Raw genomic sequence first — 22683 nt, 5'->3', positions numbered from 1 at the left:
GGTTGCTGTCATTTCCCGCCGACTCCTTGCTGGACTCGGGGCCGCCCGCTTCCTCGGAGGTCGAGCTCGCCTCACGCGATGCCACTTGTAGTCCCGCACCCTTCTTAAACGGGGATTTCTTCCCAGGGCCCGGAGTCGTCCTGGTCGTCGCCGCGCCGCCGGTGGAACCCACTGGGGTGTCAAATTTCTTACTCGGACATACCGCCACCTTGTGCCCCTCACCGCCGCAACTCAGGCACAGTTCCAGCCGCCGCCGCCGAGCATGAAGCGACTCCTTTGCCTCCTTGCCACTGCGAGCTGGGGAGGTACCCTCCAACGAGGGACGAGGAGATGCCGGCGAGGGTTTGTCCCATTGTTTCAGTAGCTGCACCCTCCATAGGCGGATCTCCGCTTCGCCTGCCCGTGTGTACCACCCCGCCAGGGAGGTCAGCTCCGCAGTTACCATGGCCCATTGAGCCACCTCTGGGTGAAGTCCCTCTCGGAAGAAGTGGATTTTCACCTGCTCTGGCCAGTCCTGGACGACCCCAGCCAGCTGGCAAAACTCTGAAACGTATTCACTCACGGATCGGGACCCTTGCCGGATCTGCCGTAGCCTGACCCGGGCCTTTTCCTCCTCAAACGGATCCTTGAACTGCCGCCGCAGAGCGAACATGAAGTGGGGGAAGGACTGCAGTTCGGGCGCCCAGCTCTTGTAAAGTCCGACATACCAACTGGACGTTGCTCCCTCCAGGATAGCCCCCACCTCATGTACCTGCTCGACTTCATCCTCGTAGTCGCCGCCGTACTTCTCCATGTGCGCCTCGACCTGTACGAGGAAGTAGGCCAGCTTCTCCACCGTCCCGTCAAAATGAGCCTTCACACGCCGCTGCCTCTGCGGTGCCTGCGGTTGTTGCGGCCCGGGCGCGCCCAGTGGCCCCAGCTGCCCTGGCGGCTCATCGTTGGGGAGCGTGGCCACCAGCCGCTCCCCCTCTGGAGGCGGCCGCTGCAGTAACTGCAGCGGATCCTGGCGATCCTGCTCTGTCACCTCTGCGCGGGCCAAGAGGAGTTCCATGTTGCGCCTTAGGAAGTGTATCTCCTGCCGCATTTCATCTCGCTCTTGCCGCCAGGCAACCACACCTCGCTCAGGGGCCCACGCCCCTGCTCAGACCTGGGCCCGCGACCACTCGCTTTGCGCCGCTGGGTCCCACTCCGAATAAATGTCCTGATCAATGGGTTGCGTGATCCAAGTAGACGCACGCTGCCCAGTCGCCTTGGCCCCCCCGCCCGGCTGCCGAGAGGGGACCCACACATAGGGCAATCCCACACTCTCCCCACCGCTGGTGCTCTGCGTGTCGTTCGGGGATGAGGGCATCCTGTTCCTCCTCTCCTGAGTCCGGGTCGCAGGGCTCCTTGTCCTTGGCCGGGACCAGTCCCTTCCCTTCATCAGGTTCGCCCGTAAGGGACCCGCTTGTCGTTTCATCCTTTCCAGCCATGGATCCGAGTACGAACGTGGAAATAACAGAGACCGTAGGAAAGTCCTAAAGCAGTTTATTTCTACAACGCGTAGAGTAACAAAGAAAGCTGAATCTAAGCTCTCCCGCTTAGATCCAGAGATTATATCCTTCAATCCCCCCGCCCATTTGATCCATGCCAAATGTGCTTCATGAAGTGTATAACATTTGCACTACAGAGCTTCAAGGAACCTGGGACCGTTCGCACCTTCCCGCAGAAGGGCTGGCGCCAGGGAATGGCATAGGCTGTTAATCATGGCTGAGAAGTGTTCGTTGTACGCTGTTGTGGGCGGTTGTCTATTTGAGGGTGAGAGGTGGATATTACTTGTATAAGGGAGGCTAGTGAAGGGTCAGGGATTCCAGTGATTGGGGGACATGACAAGTGTGCAGTGGGAAGGGTGGCAAGCTAGAAGTATTAACCCTTCTCGAACACTGTGCACTGCTGGGTCTATCAATAATAAGATGGTTACCCTGCAAAGTTATTTTGCAGTGCATAAAGTGAAGCTGGCATGTGTGGGTGAGAGACGGCGAGGCAGTTACTTTGAAAGCGCTGGCACCTCTCCCCCCTTCCCCCGTTTCTCAGTCTACGCTGAGCCAACGTGTTGTAGTGGTTAAGCGCAAGTGGACACTAATCTGGAAAATTGGGTTTGATTTCCTGACTCCTCCAGATGAGCAGCAGAGACTTAACTGGTGAACCGGATGTGTTTCCCCACTCCTGCATTCTAGCTGGGTGACGTTGGGCTAGTCACTTCTCTCAGAGCTCTCTCAGCTCCACCTTCCTCACGAGGGGTCTGTTATGGGGAAAGGAAGGGAAAGGAGTTTGTAAGCTGCCTTGAGTCTCCTTACAGGAAAGAAAGGCGGGGTATAAATCCAGATTCTTCTTCTTCATCATCAGCCCCAACAAAGAATTGTGTGTGTGTGTGTGTGTGTACTCATTTTGAGAGTCTTTTTCCTTCAGGGCTCTCCCTATCCCCAAGATTGTGTTGTGTCTGGTGTAGGACACTGAAGAGAGTCTGGCTATCTGGCTGGTGTACCACCCACCTAATGCACCGGTCAATACTGTACTGAGCCTATTGGAAGTGGTGTTGGGCTGAGTCTTGGTGTTTCCCAAGCTGGTAGTTCTGGGGTCAGGGTTTCCACGTCCCGACAGGCTTCCATGTTTATGCTGATATGGCCACCTCCACATAGGCTACGGACCACAGTGGCAGTGGGACTCTCTCAGTTTGTGTCAAGTCCCACACATCCAGAAGGCCACAGACTGGAACTGATCTTTTGCACGCAGGGGAATGTGGATCCAATTTCCATGGATAGAGTGCTATGAACTATTTTGCCCAGAAGGAGGCCCGTTTGGTTCATCGTTGCTGGTATTGCTTGGTCTTCTGACTCACTGCCTCGCCAGCACTAGTATACATGGAATAACCTTCCAGTGGTTCTTCAGGCTCAGAGACAGAGGTGGTAGCACAAGGGGAAAGGATATCACCATGCCACCCATTGGTGTGCGGGGACAATTATTTCCCTGGTGTTATTTTAATATCTATATGCACCCTCTTGCCCAGTTGGTCTCAAGTTTTGGGATGGGCTGCCATCAGTCTGCTGCTGGGCTGCTGATTGGATGCCACCCTGGTTGTATTGGCCAGACTTGTGGAGACTGGCATGAAGTGGCTGAAGCGGTGCTGGTTGAAATTAAATCCATCAAACAGAGGTTTTGTGGCTGTGCTGTGGTCGAGCCCCCTGACTGCTCAATTAACGAGACTCTGTATTCAGATGATTTCTTTATTATGAAACAGCTTTTGGGAGCAGCAGTGGCGTAGGAGGTTAAGAGCTCGTGTATCTAATCTGGAGGAACCGGGTTTGATTCCCCACTCTGCCGCCTGAGCTGTGGAGGCTTCTCTGGGGAATTCAGATTAGCCTGTGCACTCCCACACACGCCAGCTGGGTGACCTTGGGCTAGTCACAGCTTCTCGGAGCTCTCTCAGCCCCACCTACCTCACAGGGTGTTTGTTGTGAGGGGGGAAGGGCAAGGAGATTGTCAGCCCCTTTGAGTCTCCTGCAGGAGAGAAAGGGGGGATATAAATCCAAACTCATTTTCATTTTCTTTTTCTTTTTCATTTTCTTTTTCTTTTTCTTTTTCTTCTTCTTCTATTGCCAGAAGCCCAAGCACCCCTCGTCACCCCCTCCCCATTACATAGCACCGCTCCTGAAACCCGGTTCCCAGGGGCGTTTGGCACCCCTCCAACCCTGCAGTCCAGAGCCAGCGTGGCCTTCACTCAGGTCAAAACAAGCCACGTCCCCCAGCACTGAACAGAGCAATGGCTGGCAGGTGTCTAACAAGCTGATAAAGCATGGCCAGAATAAAATGAAACTACAGCAACAACAGTTAGTTAAAAGGGAGGGGGGGGGGAGAAGGGTCCCACGTCCCAGCCGAGAGCCTTGGCAGGATCAAGCCAGAACTTGGTGGATCACAACAATATGCCAGCTCCCAACTCTGGACTTTGAGCAACTAACCTCAATGCCACCCATCAAGAGTTTGGGTGGGATGCTGAATGCCTCCTCCTCAAGTCACAGATGTAGCCAAAGCAGCCTTTTCCCATCTTCAGCATGTTAGGCAACTGGTTAGCCTTCCTGAGGTACCCTGACCTAGTCATGGTGATCCATGGTCACCACTGGGCTGAAATGCCATAATTTGCTCTACACAGAGCTACTACTCTTGAGACCACAAACTTCAGCTGATCCACAGTGCAGCTGCATGGGCCTTTATGGATCTTTACGAGTGGAGGATCCTTATGTGGAGTTCTGTCAGCTGCTCTCTCCCACTGGAATACCTGATCAGGATCAAGATTTAGATATTAACTTTTAAAGCCCTAAACAGTCTGAGACCTTTGTATCTATGGGACCGCCTCTCCCAATATACCTCCAGAGTGCGTTATGCTTGACAAATAACTTGCTGGTGGTCCCTGGCTTGAAAAATATCTGACTTTCCTCAGCCAGAGCCTTTTCAGCTCTGGTCCCGGTCTGGTGGAACATATCAAATTAGACCTGGGCCCTGCAGGACCTACTTCGTATCTACAGGGCCTGTAATCAGAAATGTTCCACCAGGCTTGTGGCTGAGGGCAGTGGTGGAATCCATATTTGCTGCCCCCCTCTTTTTTTTCATTCCTTGCTCCTTTTCCTACTTTCTTTGGGATTTTGCTTTAATGACCCTGCCCTGATACGTTGTTCCTGCTGTTTGGCTATTGATTCATTTGAGAGCACCCAAAAACAGAAGAATTTTAAATGCTGGTGTAAATTGGTTTGATATTTTGTTTTGATTTTATTATTGCAAGCTGATATTGTGAACTGCCCTGAGCTTGTCTTGACAGGAAAGTGCTAGCTATAAATAAGTAAATAAACAAACAAATAAATAATCTATACCGAGATTTTGATGTTAAGCAAATTTGTAAAGGCACATGTTTAATCAACTACTATACTTTATGGAGTCAGCATAGTATAGCAGTTAAGAGCTGTGGAATCTGCAATTCACTAGTCCTCAACATGAAGCCTGCTGGGTGACCTTAGACCAGTCACAGTTCTCTCAGAACTCTCTCATCCCACACAGGGGCAGGCAATGGCAAACCACCTCCAAATGTCTCTTCCGTACAAGGTCAGCCGTGACATGATTGAACTTTCCAGACATACAGCAGAACCTCGGTTTTCACCGGTAATCAGTCCGGCGACGCTCAGCGAAAACCGAAACCAGCGAAAACTGAAGGCGACGATAACCGAGGTTCCACTGTAATTCAATCAGTTGGCAATCCAAATTTTAAAAAAGAAAGAGAGAGAATGAAGCAAGTCTACCTTTGCGCATGAATGAGGAGATGCTTTGATCCATCAGAGCAGCTGGAACCATCCTGTAGTTTGTAGCAGGATTGTCCTTCATCATTTCAAAGGAAGTATTGCAAACAATCTTGTCCACCACTGTGTCTGAAAGGTCCTTTCCCAAAAAATGCACGACCTTCTTAATCTCACGTTTCAGATCCTATGGAAGGTATATTGCACTGGAATCAGTATTGTTTGGCCAAGCATAGCCATCTTCAGCTATTCCATAAGGCAACAACAACAACAACAACAACGTGCCCACCACAGAAGCCAAAGCAAAGCCGGGTGAGTCCAGCCACTTCTGGTGGGCATTCTCTAGAAGAGGCATCTGGCATTGTTACAGAGAGAGGAACCTGAATGTCCACCATCACCTTCTTACCTCTTTCATGTCTTCATAGAGCAGGTATAACATGGGCTGGTCATTCCTCTTATCCCACCAGCTTTTTACATGGTCATACCAGGAACCAAAAGCTACTACACTTAGAAAACATGAAACAAGCAGATACTGTAAGGCTGAAAGATGATAAACAGTCAAAAAAACTTTTTAATGATGTCTTATCTAATAGTTCTTGAACTGGAAAGCCCTCGTCTCAGGTCTTATCACAGCCACAGATTCACTAAGTAACCTCAGAGGGCCAAACCACACAGGCAGGCGGAGCACATTTGCCAGCTCTGGAGATTTGGGGGGTGGAGCCTCAAGAGGGCGTGGTTTGGGGAGGAGAGGGGCAGCAGCAAGACACAATGCCACAGAGCCCACCCTCCACAGCAGCAGCCATTTCCCCCTGGGCAACGGATCTTGGTCATCCAGAGATCAGTTGTGATAGTGAGAGATCTCCAGGTGGCACCTGGAAGGTGGCAACCCAATGTGGGAGTTTTGGGTTTGGAACTCTAAGCAATTTCTTCAACTTAATTTTCAGGTATGGGGGGGGAACCATCAGAAGCTGGGTTGTAACAAGGCAATGAAGGGCTTCCCCCACACCAAATAGCACCCAGGAAGGCTTGAAGCCCCTCTCTATGGTCCCAGTCCAAACCAAACCCTGTCTACTGGAACATGTTTTTTTAAAAAACAAACACGTTAATAGCGCCAGACCAGGGCCTCCCAGCACATGGTGCTCAGTTTGATCTCTAGGCCAGCCCCTGTTTACGTGAGTTCTTCTACATCTGCTGTGTCAGGGCAATAATAGTGGCCTTTGTTACTGGGGTGTAAACATTACTGAGATAGTGTATAGAGCAATTTGAACGTTCAAAAAACACTCTATAGCAGAACCATAAGCCTTTTAGGGGGTAGCTTTCGGCAGTGGGGAGAGGGTGCGTGTGGGGGTGTGTGTGTAACATCTTACACAATCTTGCTATGCTCACATCCCCCAAACTTCCCATCTTTATTCTGGCGCATTTGCACTTGACAACATTTGCATCAGCATTCCTGAGGCCAGATGGGGGGGTCATGCACTGGGTGCACGCCCATGGGGCAGAAAATCGCCCTGTCCCCCTTGCCTCACCTCACTAGGCCTGGCCCATTTTCAGCTAGCAGAAAGCTGTTTTCAGCCAGCTGGCAAAAAAAGGGTAAGTTGGGGAGGGCTGTGGGGGGGGGAGCACCCGGACGCCATTTTGCCTCGGGCACCATTTTCTCCCCCTGCGCCCCTGCCTGAGGCCCAGACCCTGTCCTCTCCCCTTACCTCCATTTCCCAAGCAAGCCATGCTACTGTTGTACAGCGTCTCTTGGCAGGGCTAAAAGAGCAGCCCATTGCCCCCACACCCATTCCGAAAGCAGAGCTGTGCTCCCTGCCCCCAGTGTGGCAGTGGAAGGACTGTCCACATGGTTTATTCCTAGATTTGATCTAATTTAACATGAAAAGTTCAGAGAATGTTACTATTTGCTTGAAATGAACACATCATCATGTTGATGGCTGTCAAGACACAGGAAACTGTGATGCTGCCTTGCCAAAGCTGGGGTGGGCCAAGCACACGTGGCCTGGCCCTGGATCACCCCATGTCTGCACAACCGGAAGTCAGCACTGGCTGCTGCACCGCAGGTTCGTTTTCCCTGCTGTGTGGTTCAAAATCAATCTGAGTTGACTTCAGTGATCAGCCTCAGCGCACCATGGACAGCTCAGTTTGTGACAGCAAAGCTACAGAACACATTGAAAGAGTAGCAGCGTCTGTGAAAACAGATTAACTCTACTGAAGTATATGTCTGCATAAATGTATATGTCTACTACATCTAAACAAACATGTATAATCTACCCCCACAGTCAGGATCAAGTACAGAAAATCTAACACTGGGCATGTAATACATGTAATAAAGAAGCAATGCCACAAACAAATCCTTCAGTCAGGTTCAAATCCAGCTTTGTAACAGATGTGCTCACTTGCCACATCAAACGGTATGTCAGCTGTTAGTCATCTTCCTCATATGTCGTGGCTGCTTTTTCTTTAATTCACAAAAGCATTGTTAGAGCTAAATATTTGTCCACCTCTCTCCTTTGTAATAGAAATTGGGGGGGGGGGGGCGGAGAGAAGGCTATGTGGTGACCCCCCCCCCCCCCGCCCTCTGCCTTGCCAGTCAGCACCGGACACTCTTGGCTTTTGCTTGAAATTCTCTGCCCTGGAAAGGAACAAGGACTGGATGGAAAGACCGGAGCTCTCGCTGCTCTAAAAATGGTAACCACGTCTTCATTCATTGTCAGTTCAATATATAAACATCCACCCAGTGATAACAATTTCCTATTCCCCACTGTTGCTCCAGAAGAAGAGACATATTTTCTGAATAAAGACATGTTGCCCCAAATAAAATGACTGGATTTAACTTGGAAAGCTAGTCTCTTAGGCAAATGCAATCTCCTGAAAATAAAACAAACCCAGAAAACAAAGTTTCCTTGAAAAAAGTTTAAATCTCTAGTTGTACACAATTGCGAATAGTGTCCAGACTCACTTTGACCCTCCATGAATTTCTCCAGGTATTCATCCCAGGTTCCAGGGTCTGGGTGCAGCTTGTTCATTAAGTCAAAATGGTAAAAGGATACGGCTACATCCTTTGCATTGCGAGCCACATAGATTACCTTCATCAAAGGGGGAAAAATAATGATTCAAGTTGTTATGGTATCTACTCTCTAGATGAGTCTAGTCTGAGAACTCAACTCTGGCAACAACAGAACAACAACAATGAAAAATTTAATGCAAGGTTTGACCTTCGGCAGACCGGCCTCCATCTCAGTGCCCTGCATGGAGTGCTCTTGGGCATGCACCCAGTTCATGTACAGCACTTTTGCCAAACCTTCCGCCTTCACCATCACTCCTTGTGAACCAAGGTGGATTCCAAACAGGCCAAATATAATGGGGTAGGACGTTATATAAATGGTTTGGTGGCCATCAGGACTTTGCCCAGGTTCCCAACCTTTCCCAAAACAAGTCCGGCCCATTTTATTCCTGTCAACCCAGGATTTTAGAAAACCACTAAACCAGAGATCCTTTTGCACAATTCTGAGTTGGAGGCGCTCCTGCTTCCACACAGTAGGCAGGAGACGTTTTATTTCCCTCCCTTCCACCCGTTCATTTTAGGTTCCACACCGCCCACTGTCAGGGAGAATCTGCCTGCCAGCCATTCTGTGCAGGTCACTCAACAGGTTGGGGGCAAATTCTCTGATCCCCCCACAGGGTACAAAATCCCCCAAGCACATTTTCTCCCCCGGCTGCAAGCATGACCGATCTACAACAACACGTCCATTATTGCCTGTCTCTCTGCAAAGGCGCGAAAGCAACCCAGATTGTTCCCATGGGCTCCAATTGCTGCCTGAACAGGTGAAGAGGACACATTATTATTATTGGTTGATTTCACAGCTGCCAGATCTTTAGCTGGTTGTATTATTTATTTTATTACACTGGAATCCCATGTATGTTGGACAGTCATCCAGGATTAAGCAAGGACTGAAGAAATGGATAATAAAAACGCCTCTAACTTGCAGAGCGTTCTCAACCTTTACCTTTTATTGACAGACCAGCAGGCAGAAGTCTCACAGGTATAGTGCCTGATATAGAAGCCGAGTGTATCTAAACAGGGCTTCTGGATTGAGGACCTATTTATCATGGACTGGTTTGTCACTTAACTCATCTTGTTTGTTTGCGTATAAGGAATTTTAAAGTTGCAGTTTGTTGACACATTGTGAAGCCTGGTAACCAACCATTAGACTTTACAACCTAAACGTAGGGACTCCATTGACTCCCAGGGAAGGGATTGTTTATGTTCACTGACTCCCTGCAAAGGGAATTGTTTATGTTTATGTTTGGGGTTGTTTCATTCAGCACCGATTTACATCATGTATCTTTGTGTATATTGCTGTAGTTACTATTTGTTTACAATTTAAGAGCTTGCTGCCATGTATAAACCAATATAAGACTTTAGAATATATTATAGCATTGAATGTTTTTGGCTAAGGAGTGCATTGCGTGTTTATTATTTATTTAAGACATTAATTCTACTTTGGAAGGTGGACTGTATGACATTATCCTTGACAAATGACCCTCCCCTCCCTAAACCCTGCCCTTCGCAGGCTCCCCCTCCCCCCAAATCCCCAGGTGTTTCTGAACCTAGATTTCCTAGGCCAGGATTTCCACATTGCTAAGTGATCCTGGTTATCAGCTCAAGGTTCCAGGAGAAAAATGGGGGCGGGGGGGATCCTCTGATGCTCACAATATATCAGGACCAGAGTGGCTGTAAGGTTACCAGGCTGAGTAGTGAAGTAAGTGGAGCATATGTGTTGGGGGGGGGGGAGTAAAGGGAGATGGAAGTCAGTAACAGCTGTAAATAAGAGAGAAAGCAACCAGAGAGAGAAGATGGAGAAAAGGAAGTAGAAAGAAATGTGGATATGGAGAGGTAGAAACAAATAGACCAAACTTTTTCTGTTAGAGCAGGGGTAGGGAACCTGCGGCTCTCCAGATGTTCAGGAACTACAATTCCCATCAGCCCCTACCAGCATGGCCAATTGGGGCTGATGGGAATTGTAGTTCCTGAACATCTGGAGAGCCGCAGGTTCCCTACCCCTGTGTTAGAGGAACAAAAGGTAGCAAAAACAATAAAATTGTGGCTAATTACACACAGCAAGGTTCCTGCAACTTCAAATAGAATTGGCTGGGGTGTCTTTGTTTCAGGGCACGTTCATACGTATTACCCGCTGCCCTATTTGCAGCACTACCCATCAGCTGGCTTTTTTCATGCGTCCAGGAAAGGTGACATTTCAGGGGTTATGAGATTCGTGGGTGCTTCCTGGGGTTTTCCAGACAAGAGATGTTTGAGGTGGTTTGCCCTCGCCTGCCTCCATGTCATGCTCCTGGTATTCCTTGGAGGTCTCCCATCCAAATACCAGCCATGGGAGAGGCTGAGCAGGTGTGACTGGCCCAAGGTCACCCAACAATCTGAACCTGGGCTTCCCAAGTCCTAGTTCAACACCTTAACCACCATGCCACTTGATGGGTGCCACCATGATAGTTTGGAGGCTGTCGCTAGGACTAGTGTTAGGTTATTCTAGGTAAGATGTTTTTAGCTGATACCCATGTGGAAACTCTGGAAGGGCTGGGGATTCTGGCTCTTATGGGGCATGGGAGATATGGCGGTAGGCCTAGGTCAAGAGCGAGACATAGAATGAGATATGAGCAGGCTCGCTCCTTGTCTGACCTACGGCCTATCCCGAGGGATGTAGGTTGTGGGGATTGGGTCATTTACTCTGCTCCGGAGCTGCTGTCATTGAATGCGAGGTCCACAGTCATTTAGCATATCCAGGAATGTTCTCTCCTTACTATGACCTGAACATGCATTTTTCCAGTTTATATGGGGATAGTTAAAATCGCCCATTACCACTACATTTTTGCTTTTGTTGGCCTCTCTAATTTCTTTTCCATCTCAGAATCCTCTTGTCCACTTTGGTCAGGGGGACGATAATATATTCCTAATGTTAAACTATCCTTCACACCTGGTATTAATATCCACAGTGATTCTGTAGGGGAATCAGCTCCCCTTGCATTGTCTATTTTATGTGACATTATGCTCTCTTTGATGTTGACGGCCACCCCAACCCCAATACGCCCTATCCTATCCTTCCTGTAGAGCCTGTAACCTGGGATAACAGCATCCCACTGGTTCTCCTCATTCCACCATGTCTCTGTGATGCCCACTATATCAATGTCCTCCTGCAAAACTCTGTACTCCAGCTCCCCCATTTTAGGTCGAAGGCTTCTACTATTAGCATAGAGACACTTGTATACTCTGTCTCTGTCCCTAACCTGGGATTTATGTGTTTTGCCCTCTAGCCTTTTGTAGACACTATCACTTATCACATTGCTATGCTCCTCGCTTGTATGTGGTTGATTTAGAAAAACCTCCCTCTCTGTCTGCATCCCCATAGACTCTGTATTCCAAACCGAAGTCACCTCAGCTCCTGTCAGCTTTCCCCCAGGGATCAGTTTAAAAGCTGTTCTGCCACCTTTTAAATGTTGAGCGCCCGCAGCCTGGTTCCTCTTTGGTTAAGATGAAGCCCGTCCCTTTTGTACAGGCCTGCCTTATCCCAAAAGGTTCCCCAGTTCCTGACAAATCTGAAACCCTCTGCCTTACACCACCTTCTCATCCATGCATTGAGACCCTGTATCTCCACTTGCCTAGCTCACCCTGCGTGTGGAACAGGTAGCATTTCGGAGAATGCCACCTTGGGGGGTCCTGGATTTTAACCTGTTTCCTAGCAGCCTAAATTTAGCTTCCAGAACCTCCCGGCTACATTTCCCAATGTCATTGGTACCAATGTGGACCACAACTGTTGATTCCACCCCAGCACTGTCTAACAGCCTATCTAGACAAAGTGTGACGTCCGCAACCTTCGCACCAGGCAGGCAAGTCACCATGCGGTCATCACGCCTCTCACAAACCCAACTCTCTATATTCCTAATGATCGAATCACCCCCTACGAGGAGCTCCCCACCTCCCCAAGAGGATATCTGACCACCAGCTAAGGAAGGGGTGCCATCTAAGGGAGCATCTTCCCCCACCTCAGACTGGCACCCTCTGTCACCCAGACTCTCATTCTCCGTGACATCTGAAGAGATGTCTCCTTGGGAGTGGGACCCGGCTGTTAGGTCCCTGAAAGCCTCTTCTGTTGCCCTCTCTGCCTCTCTCAGCTTCTCCAGGTCTGCCACCTTGGCTTCAAGAGAATACACACATTTCCTGAGTGCCAGGAGCTCATTGCAGCGAGGGCACACCCACGACTTCTGTCCTAGTGGCAGATGAGGTCATCGATGTGACACTCGAGGTGCAAAACACTGCGAAAGCCCGCCGCTGGCTTCCTACCTTCATACACACAATATGCTTACAGAGGCACTTTGATACTCTGGCCTGATCCATGCAATGGTCACCTCTAGAATAGACTATTGTCACTCGTTGTACGCTGGCCTTCCTTTGGCTCTGATCTGGAAATTAAAACTCATTCACAACGCGGCAGCCAGGGTCCTTTCAGGGGCACATTATGGTGACCGGATCACTCTGGTCTTGTACAAGCTCCACTGGCTGCCGATCGAGTTTCAGATCAGGTTCAAGGTGCTTGTTCTGACATTTAAGGACACGAGCGGTCTTCGACCTACATACCTGCGGGACCGCCTCTCCCTGCATTGCCCCTCTAGACCCCTCCGCTCATCGGGAGGAATTTACTGGTGGTTCCTGGCCCAGGACAGGTCCGGCTGGCCACTACCAGGGCCAGGGCTTTTTCGGTCCTGGCCCCCACCTGGTGGAATGAGCTCCTAGCTGAGGTCAGGGCCCTGCAGGACATTTGTGAGTTCTGCAGGGCCTGCAAGACTGAGCTCTTCCACCAGGCTTTTAATAACAATAATAAAATGATATTGTGGAATGAGCTGAAAATCAAAAATCCTGGTGAATTTGTTTTATGAGACATTTGCTCCTCACATATTTAATCAAAACTCACATTTCTAGGGCAGCCAACATGGTGTAGTGAGTAAGAGTGGCAGACTCTAATTTGGAGAACTGGGCATGTTTCCCTGCTCCTCCATGCGAAGCCTGCTGGGTGACCTTGGACCAGTTACAGTTCTCTCAGAACTCTCTCAACCAACAAGGTAGCAGGCAACGGCAAACCTTTGGAAAACTCTATTTGGCCACCATAAGTCAGCTGAGACTTGACAGCACATGTACGCACACGCGCACACACTCACTCACTCACATGGTTAGGGCAAGTGAGTAGCAACTGCGAACCACCTGGCCTTCTGAGTGATTCCACGTGTTCCTCCCTCCCCCCTTCCCAATAGGCAACCATGGAAGGCAAAGGGTTATACTGGCAGGCAGGAACTATGACAGCAGGTTAGAGCAGGAGATTTGGATCTGTCACCTCCTCCCCAGACAACAGTTTAAAACAGTTGTCTAAAAAGTGTTAAACTACAGCTTTGCAAATCTTGGTCCCCAAGATAATTTACCTTGCATTTATTGTCCCAGAAGGACTTGGGAAGCAGGTGGACTGGCAGGTGGGTCTTCACCACTCGAGGGGAAGTCATCTGAGCCAGTTGTTCTGTGCCTGGTAAGCAAGACGATGCTTCTTTCTTAGTAAAGTCATTAGCAACGAACAAGGTCGCAGGAGGCTTGGAAAGGAGGAGCCTAATCTGTCCCGCCGATGCCAGAGGTCTGGCCCTAGGAAGACTGGCCACCTCAGGGCCCCCCGGCCTTTTTGAGCTTGTGGGCTCCGTTGGGATTCTGACACAGCATGTCGGGCGCAGCCACACAGTGGCTGTCATAGGAAGTGGAGCCGAGCCACGCAACGGCTGCCGCAGCGTCCCTTCAGCCCATGACAATTTTTGTGCTGTGTTGATAGCTCCTGCCAAACCCAGCACTTTAAAAATCTGCACAGCCAATCAGAAGCCTCACTGGGCAAACACCCTAATTGGCTCTGCCAGGAAGGGTGTGAGCAGGTGCTGTGGCACCAGCAGGGACCGTGGTGGGGACCCCTCAGCCACGTCAGCCAAGGAAACTTTCTTGTAGCCAGGCAGGCCAGGAGACCCTGGTCAGGGGCCCAGTTGCAGAAAGCCTTTGTCGTCCCAGGAGAAGATCATGTTAGAAATCTCCATTCTGGTTTGCACTGTGACGATCACTTGCAGAGATGTGTGCTGTATAATGCTGGGAGCTGCTTTTGGGCTGGGCTAGCAGGTGCTGTTTGGATGGCTCTGCAGCAGGGACATAGCTATAGATTTTTTATGGGGGGTTCGGGGGTGGGTCCACACCCCCACCTGCCCCTAGGGCATGGTCATGCCTCCCCAAGCCCCGCCCCTGGCCTAGCGCTCATAAAAGCAACTCTCCGAGGCCGGGACGGCAGACTCCCCTGCCCTGCCCTGCCCTGCCCCCCACCAGCTGGGCAGAGGCATAGAGGGAAAATGGAGCCTGGTGCAAAATCTGAGTTTTGCGCCCCTCCCCCCCAGGCAGCCGCTATAATGCTGGAATCTACCCCCAAACAGCATCACTTTCAATTGTGTTTAAACTAGAGAGCCCAAATTCTCCTTTTAAATCCACCTTAAAGGAAGAATCTGGGGTCCCTAGTTAAACAACATTGAAAGTGATGCTGACCCTAGTGAATAATCCCCCACCCTGAAACATGTGGCGTGGTGGTTAAGAGCAGGTGCATTCTAATCTGGAGGAACCGGGTTTGATTCCCTGCTCTGCCATTTGAGCTGTGGAGGCTTATCTTAGAATTCAGATTAGCCTGTGCACTCCCACACATGCCAGCTGGGTGACCTTGGGCTAGTCACAGCTTTTCGAAGCTCTCTCAGCCCCACCCACCTCACAGAGTGTTTGTTGTGAGGGAGGAAGGGCAAGGAGATTGTAAACTCCTTCGAGTCTCCTTGCAGGAGAGAAAGGGGATATAAATCCCAACTCTTCTTTTTCTTCTAAACTGAGGACCTCAGATTCTCCCTTTAAATCCATGCCGAAGGGGGTGGATTTAAAAGGAGAATCTGGGGAAATTTGGGGGGTGCCTGCTGTCAGGGGTGTAATTGTTAAGCTAGAAGCACCAAACTTTCAGGGTATCTTTAGAAGACTCTCCTAATGATACCACCCAGATTTGGTGAAGTTTGGTTCAGGGGGTCCAAAGTTATGGACCCTCAAAGGTCCCCATCTCCTATTCCTCCCCATCTCCTATTAGCTCCCATTGGAAACAATGGAGGATGGGGCACCCCCTTTGGGAGTCCATAACTTTGGACCCCCTGAACCAAACCTCACCAAACCCAGGTAGTATCATCAGGAGAGTCCCCCAAACAATCCCTGAAAGTTTGGTGCTGCTATCCCAAACAATGCGCTCCCTGCAGGCCAAAAACACAAAAACACTAAAAATGTTTTTAAAACCCACTAACGGAGAGGCGGAGCTTCGGACATGAATGGGGGGGGGGGGTTGAACCCGAGTACCCCCCCTTACCTATGTCCTTGCTTCTGCAGACATGTTTTTAACAGACCTAACTCACCTATGTTTCACTTTTAATTTTTCAGGTTTTATAAAAAGGAAAAACAATGGGTTGCTGTGTGGATTCTGGGCTGCATGGCCGTGTTCTAGCAGCATTCTCTCCTGATTGGCCATGCAGCCTGGAAACCACACAGCAACCCAGGGATTCCGGCCGTGAAAGCCTTCGACAATACACGGAAAAAACAATGTTGTTGATTACGAAGTGGGACCTTCACAGTTCAACAGCAGAATAAAGCTGATTAAAAGGTACCATATATAGTTTAGTTTCAATGCTGCACAGTGTTGGAAATAATTCTACACAGTTTTATAGCCTTCAGAATTGGTTACTAATGTCAGTCACTTAAGACCTATGGGGGAAAAAATCTCTCACATAAAGTTTCTTTTTCTAATCATCCTGGATGCCATTTTTACTTGCTACGGGCAACCAGTCTATTTACAAGTGTCTGAATTCCATCTCAGTGCCTCTGTAATTACTTCTTTGGCAACCTACAGATAACCCTGTGGGGGGAGGGGGAAAGGGGGTGACTGATGATTGTTCAGGAGGGGCAAGAGTCAGTCATGGGCCCAGGACAGCCAAACCTCTGGCAGCCTCTGTGCTACAGTGTGTGAGGTGACAGGATTCTCTGAAAGTAACTTGCTACTTAAATGACCAAAATAGTTATTGTGTCAGAGGAAAAACTTACTTTGCGCCTCACATTAGTCCAGTGGCCTTTCCCGAATGCACAGCTCACCACAGATTTTCCCAGTGGCCAAACCTTCAGTCTTGGAAACGTTTTCTGTGAAATTACTCTGCACACCTCCATTCTCCCCGTCATTTCCCCCCTTTTCTCTTCAGTTATATATATTCCACGTGGAAGAACTGAAAATGTATTTTTCCTAATGCTGGTGGGATGTCATCCACAATGCAGAAGAACAACCCACCCACCCACCCCTTTGCTCTTTTGCGCAGGTGCTTTAGCATTAGTGTACAATTACATTGTGAAGCAGAAATTCAAAAACATCTCAATTTCCATTTCTACTATAGAGAACTACCCTCACAAAATGGAAGCTCAAAAACGTACTGGAGTAGACTCAGTTACCTGAAAGGACAGAAACAAAAAACCCCAAATTAGAGCTACTGGGGCAATCCGTCATCAGTTTCACTTGCTCCACAGTGTATCTTTGCCTTAATGTTACATTGGTAACATGAAACTGACAAAGCTGATCCAATTACCCTTGCTTCTTTCTCTCTGTGTCTGAACCTTAACATCACAACCTCTAGGTGAAACTGGCAAAGCTGATCCAATCGTCCCTGCTTCTTATATCTGCCTCAATGGTGGATTCCTCACAGCTTAAATTGAATGTCTTTAGGACATTATAAAACCATTTTGGGAAAGAATTTCTACACAGCTCTGTTCCTCAAAATGAGTTCAGCTCAGAAGTGTATTGAGGGGAAACAGCGCCCAGGGTTAACACCTCCTTCATTTGTACCCCTGCCCCTCGCGCTCAGGGGCAGGGCTCGGGGATGGACAAAAATAGGCAGGAAACACTTTATTTCTCCTGCCCAAACCTCTTACTTTCATTTCTGCTGCTTGGGCCTGCCATATTGTCTGCTGCAGCAGCAGCAGCAGCAGCAGCAGCTGATGATGATGATGATGATGATGATGATGATGATGATGATGATGATGATGATGATGATGATGATTAATTAGGTTTATAAACCGCCCTCCCCTGGAAGGCTCAGGGCGGTGAACAGTGTAAAAAGAGCACAATCAAATTAAATACAATATAAATATAAGTTAAGATGGCTCTAATAATAAAAATAAACCTAACCCCATTTAAAATGCAGCATCAATTAATTAACACAAGATGGCGCCTGCTATCAATTCCCACAAAGAATCCCAGAAGGGGTGGTAGGATCTTCATGATGTCAGAGAAGACTAAGAAGGGAGGAGGGAGGGGAGGGGCCTATCAGCGGCTAGTCTCTGAAAGCCCGGTTGGAACAGCTCCAGTCTTGCCCACCAAGCCCTCTCGCAGAACTCAACGAGGTCCTGCAGAGGGGCCCAATTTGGCACACTGGAGGGAGGCGTTCCACCAGGCAGGGGCCAGAGCTGTAAAGGCTCTGGCCGAGGTAGAAGGCTCCAACCCCATTATCATGGAAGGAGCCAGGGATCACCAGTAGATTGGCCTCTGCCCGAGCATGAAGACCGATTCGGGACATATGGGAGGTAAGAGCCGGTCCCTGCAGATCGCGGAGGTCCCAGGCGGCGCATAAGGCCTTAAAGGTTAACACCAACACCTTGAAAATGATTCGGTATTAGATTGGTAACCAATTGCAGGTGGCAAAGCACAGAAGTAATATGCTCTCTCATGGCACCTCCTGTAAAGCATCACGTGCGGCTGCATTTTACCTGAACCATTTTAATCTGCGAGATCAGGCGCAAGGGAAGGCCAGCGTTAGAGTGAGTTGCAATAGTCTAACCCATGGAGGTGAGCTTTGTTGCATGGACCACAGATGGCCAAGGTCAGCTTGGAAGGGGCCAGCCGTCGAGCCTGGCGAAGATGAGTCAAAAAAAGCATAGCGACCGGGTTACATGGGCCACCTGGGTCTCCATTGAAAGAAGGCGAATCCAGGTGGACCCCAGGTCACAGACAGAAGCCCGAGGCTGGTGCCAATGTAGCCCTCCCACACCTTACCGGCGTGGCCATTTGAGAAGTTCCCAACCTCCCCACACCTCAGCCCAGAGGATCTCTGTCTTCGATGGATTCAGTTTGGCAACCTGCTGCTCTGCTGTTTCAACCAACCATGCCACGGCCATCCAAACAATGCTGGAGAGCAGCAGGGAGGCGGCCGAGCGTTCCCCTCCATCAACAAGAATGAGCTGGAGGTGTCATCCAGCATACTGATGACCGCGATCAGCTAAAGCTCGCACCAACTGAGCAAGGGGTTGCATATATATAGATGTTAAATAATGGCCAGGGGACAACAGCTCTCCCTGAGGCACCCCGCAATGAAGTGAGCACCTCCGGGCTGGGCTTGGTCCCGCACCACACTTGCTGCGTCCGGTCCTGGAGAAAGCGAGAGCGAAATCCATTTTAAGGACAGTGCCACGCGCCCTTTTGAGGAAGGCGGCCAGGCCGGTGATGCCAGGTCAAAAAAGGTGCGATCGAGCCACATCAAAGCGCTTCTTGGTTTAAGAATCTAACAAAACCAACAACGCCGATCCGCCTCGGTCTAGTTGTAAGCGGAGCAAATCTGTGACAGCGACGAGAACAGTCTCCGTCCCATGCCCAGCACGAAAACCGGACTGGAAGGGATCAAAAGCCGATGTGTCCTCCAGGAAACCCCGAAGCTGCTCCAACACCACTCTCTCAATTACCTTCCCCAGAAACGAAAGATTCGAAACGGGGCAGTAATTGGCCAGATCGCCAGGATCTAACGATGGTCTTTTCAAGAGTGGGCAGACCACTGCCTCTTTCAACCCACCAGGAAAAACTCCTTGCTCAAGGGAGCTATTGATGATACTCAACAGGTGGGGTCGTAACTCCACCTGGCAGGTTTTAATAAGCCAGGAGGGGCACGGATCCAGAGGACAGGTAGTAGGTCTAACAGCAGCCAGGGCGCTGTCGACAGCAGCTTCCAAGAGCAGGGAGAACTGGGCCAAACAAGGGCCAGAAGACGGCAAGGGAGCCTCCAGTTCGCTTATTGTCTCTAAGGTGGCAGGTAGATCTTGGCGGAGCGACATGACTTTATCTGCAAAAAAGCTCATAAATGCCTCACAGCTAATAGCCAATTGACAATTTGTAGACCCCTCAGACAATGAGGTCAGGACCGAATAATACGGAACAATTGTGCTGGGCGGGAGCTAGCAGACGCGAGGGAGGAGGAGAAGAAAACTCTCTTCGCCTCCTTCGTCGCCACCTCATAGGCCTTCATAAACGTCCTATAAGATGTTCGTGTAGCCTCGTCGCGAGCTTTCCTCCACACTCGCTCTAATCGTCTAAGTTCCCGCTTCATACGGCGTAGCTCCTCAGTGTACCAGGGAGCCAGCCGCGAGATTCTCTGTGAAGATTCCCCACAGAGGTTTCCTCTGCTTGCAGTTCATCCATTTGCTGTTTCACTGTAAAAAGTAGATGAGTTTGTTTAGCACACATCATTTTTCCTTTTTTTGTTTTGTTTTGAGGAAGACGTCTGTAAAGTTACGGCAACATGATTAGAAAAGCTGCAGCATGTGTATATCCGTGTTGCCATAGCTTCGCAGACATCCCCCCAACAAAAAAAGAAAAAATGACACATGCACAGGATTGCTAGGCAAAACAAACTTCATTCATCTACTTTTTACTTTTTATGGAAATCATGTGTGGATGAGCTGCAAACAGAGGAAATCTCCACGGTGAACCTTCACAGAGAATCTGCTGCAGCACCCAAAATGGCAGGTGCCCCTGTGACACCGACAAGAGCTCTGGGCAGCAGGTGGGGAAAAAGATCCATTTTGGCTGAAAATTATTCTGTTCTCCTGCCAAATGCCAAAACAGATATTTTTAGAACATCCTAAAGACATTATATGTATTATGTGTGGAATCCAACAATGTTACATCGCTAGTGCAATATGACAAAGAGACTTTTTAAAAATCCCGTCAAAAATGGAGGAGGAGGGGAAGGAGAAATGGGTGAAGGGGAGACTGAGCGACTACACCGGGATGTGGATAAGGGCCTGGAGTTTGGTGGGACAGAGAAATAAAGACAATTTCAACAAAATCAGAATGGATAGAAAAAAATTGCAATAAAAGTTCTTCAGAAAAAATGAAGAAAAAATGAAAGGAAAACATTTCTAAAGCCAAAGGGGAAAAAAAACATGCAGAATTAAAAGAACAAATTGTAAACTTCCACCAGGACACAAAGGAGAGGTTTAATAAGCTGAATAGTGAGCTTCAGGAAGTTGAAAAAGAATTGGGCCAAATTAAAAAATTAGAGACAGCCATAAAATGGATAAATGATGGTTTAAAGGAAGTTACAGAAAAAATTGGAGAACTGGAAGAAAGTTATGAAACCAACCAGAAGCAAATATTGAACTGCTTAAATAGAATGGCTGTAATGGAACTGAAACAAATGAAGATTATTTTAAGACTCAGGGGACTTAAAGATTAAGACTCAAAAGATTTAAGGAAAAGAATTGTACCAGCACTTGCAGAACTACTGGGGCAAAAAATGGAGAACACAAAACAAGAAATAGACAGAATATATAGAGTCAATGCAAGGTATGCTAAAAAAACAAAGATGCCTAGAGACATATTAATTCACTTCACCAAGAAAACAATGAGAGATAAGATGCTTAGAAAACACTCATTCAAAAAATTGAAAAAATAGAGAAGGATACAATGACACTGTTTAAAATAAATTCCTGTTTACATTTTGAGGAAAAAATATGATTTCTTGGTAGAAATATTGAGAAAACATGATATAACCTTTATATGGGCACAAGAATTGCTGTTTACTTACAACTTCAGGAGATATAATATAGACTCACTCCATAAAGCTCAAGATTTTGTTAGGAGGAACAAAAAGGATTTGATGGCGACTGTATACTGATAGTAAAAAGTAAGACGTTTTATATTTTTGTTATTATTAATTTTTCGGTGTGGTGCAAAAATAAATTGTAAAACATTTACATGCACTGTTAATGGGTTAAATTCAGCCAACCAGAGAGACAGTGTATTCCATTATTTAAAGCAGATGTGTAATGGTATCACATGTATTCAAGAAACTTGTGTCAGAAAAAATGATGAAAAATGTATTAAATGTGACAAATTGGAAAAATGTAAGCATGCTGCAATGTTAAAGAAAAAGAGAGGCACGGTTATGACCTGAATTAAGAATTAATTCAGAATTAAGACCTGAACTGATATTTTTGAATTAGTCTGCAATTAGTCTGGGAGTAGAAATAGAACTACAAGGAACAAAAGTGTTGGTATAGGCATATATGCACCCAACAGTCAGAAATCAGATTGCTATGATAAGCTGACAAATTTACTATTAGAATTTACATATGACAGTTAGGCTCATTCCGCACACACAGAATAATGCACTTTCAAGCTGCTTTCACAACTGTTTTTGCCATTCCGCACAGCTTCAAAGACCCCTGAAAGCAGCTTGAAAGTGCATTATTCTGTGTGTGCGGAATGAGCCAGTTAGATTTTGTTGTGGAACTTCAGTGGAGTAAAAAATCCTGTAAAAAATGTTTTTATTTCAATGTTTCAAAACATTCCCTTCTCACTGGACACAACGTGTAACGTGTTGCTGCCTCTCCTGTTTGCCCTCCTTGTCTGGGCCAGGAGACTGCCCACAAACTTCCTTTCTTCCCCATGCTGGTCTCACTCCTCTCCTGGCCTTTGACCTGAGCACATGGTCAATGGCTGCCTGCTCAGTGGAGCTTTTTCACTGAAGCACTCTCACTTTCACACGCGTGACGGCTCGTTAGAGCGCCCACTTGTTGTAGGGAAAGTAATTCTTAGATTAGGGTTTCTTCCTATCTACCTATTACCTGAAATAAAGCTGTGGACTGGAGATGCTTGAATAAATGTAAGCTTTACCTTTTACATTTATCTCTTGGGAAGTTTCTATAAACTGCACTCACACACACTACTCGGCTGATCCATAATTTAACTAAATCTAACATGGTAGCAGAGGATGGCTGTGGAGCCTAGATGTTGTAAAGTTGTTTTAAAGTTGGAGCAGATTTTTTTCTTGCATGATTTAATGGCTATTGCTTCCTGTGTTTTCTTTCTTACCTGGTTTATCAGCCAGCGAGAAACGAAAGGTGCATAGCCTCAAGGCTTGCTTCCTTTCCTTTCTGTGTGGTCCTTTTTTGGAGTGC

At 48.1% G+C, this 22683-nt stretch overlaps 1 protein-coding gene across 1 annotated transcript in view; it reads right to left on the bottom strand.

The window, feature by feature from the left end:
- LOC125441144 (sulfotransferase 1B1-like) overlaps positions 1-22683 on the bottom strand; it is a 43655-nt gene that overhangs the window by 4875 nt on the left and 16097 nt on the right. Inside the window, exons 4-7 of the mRNA XM_048511495.1 lie at positions 13803-13900; positions 8278-8404; positions 5725-5819; positions 5325-5505 (exon numbers count right to left, since the gene is read on the bottom strand). Coding sequence (XP_048367452.1) covers positions 5325-5505; positions 5725-5819; positions 8278-8404; positions 13803-13900 — 501 coding nt within the window. The remainder of the gene's footprint in view (positions 1-5324; positions 5506-5724; positions 5820-8277; positions 8405-13802; positions 13901-22683) is intronic.

The sequence above is a fragment of the Sphaerodactylus townsendi genome, linkage group LG11, assembly GCF_021028975.2.
Source record: "Sphaerodactylus townsendi isolate TG3544 linkage group LG11, MPM_Stown_v2.3, whole genome shotgun sequence".
NCBI classification, from domain to species: Eukaryota; Metazoa; Chordata; class Lepidosauria; order Squamata; family Sphaerodactylidae; genus Sphaerodactylus; species Sphaerodactylus townsendi.
The sequence above is the reverse complement of the archived record's forward strand: the minus strand, read 5'-3'. Positions and strand labels throughout refer to the sequence as shown.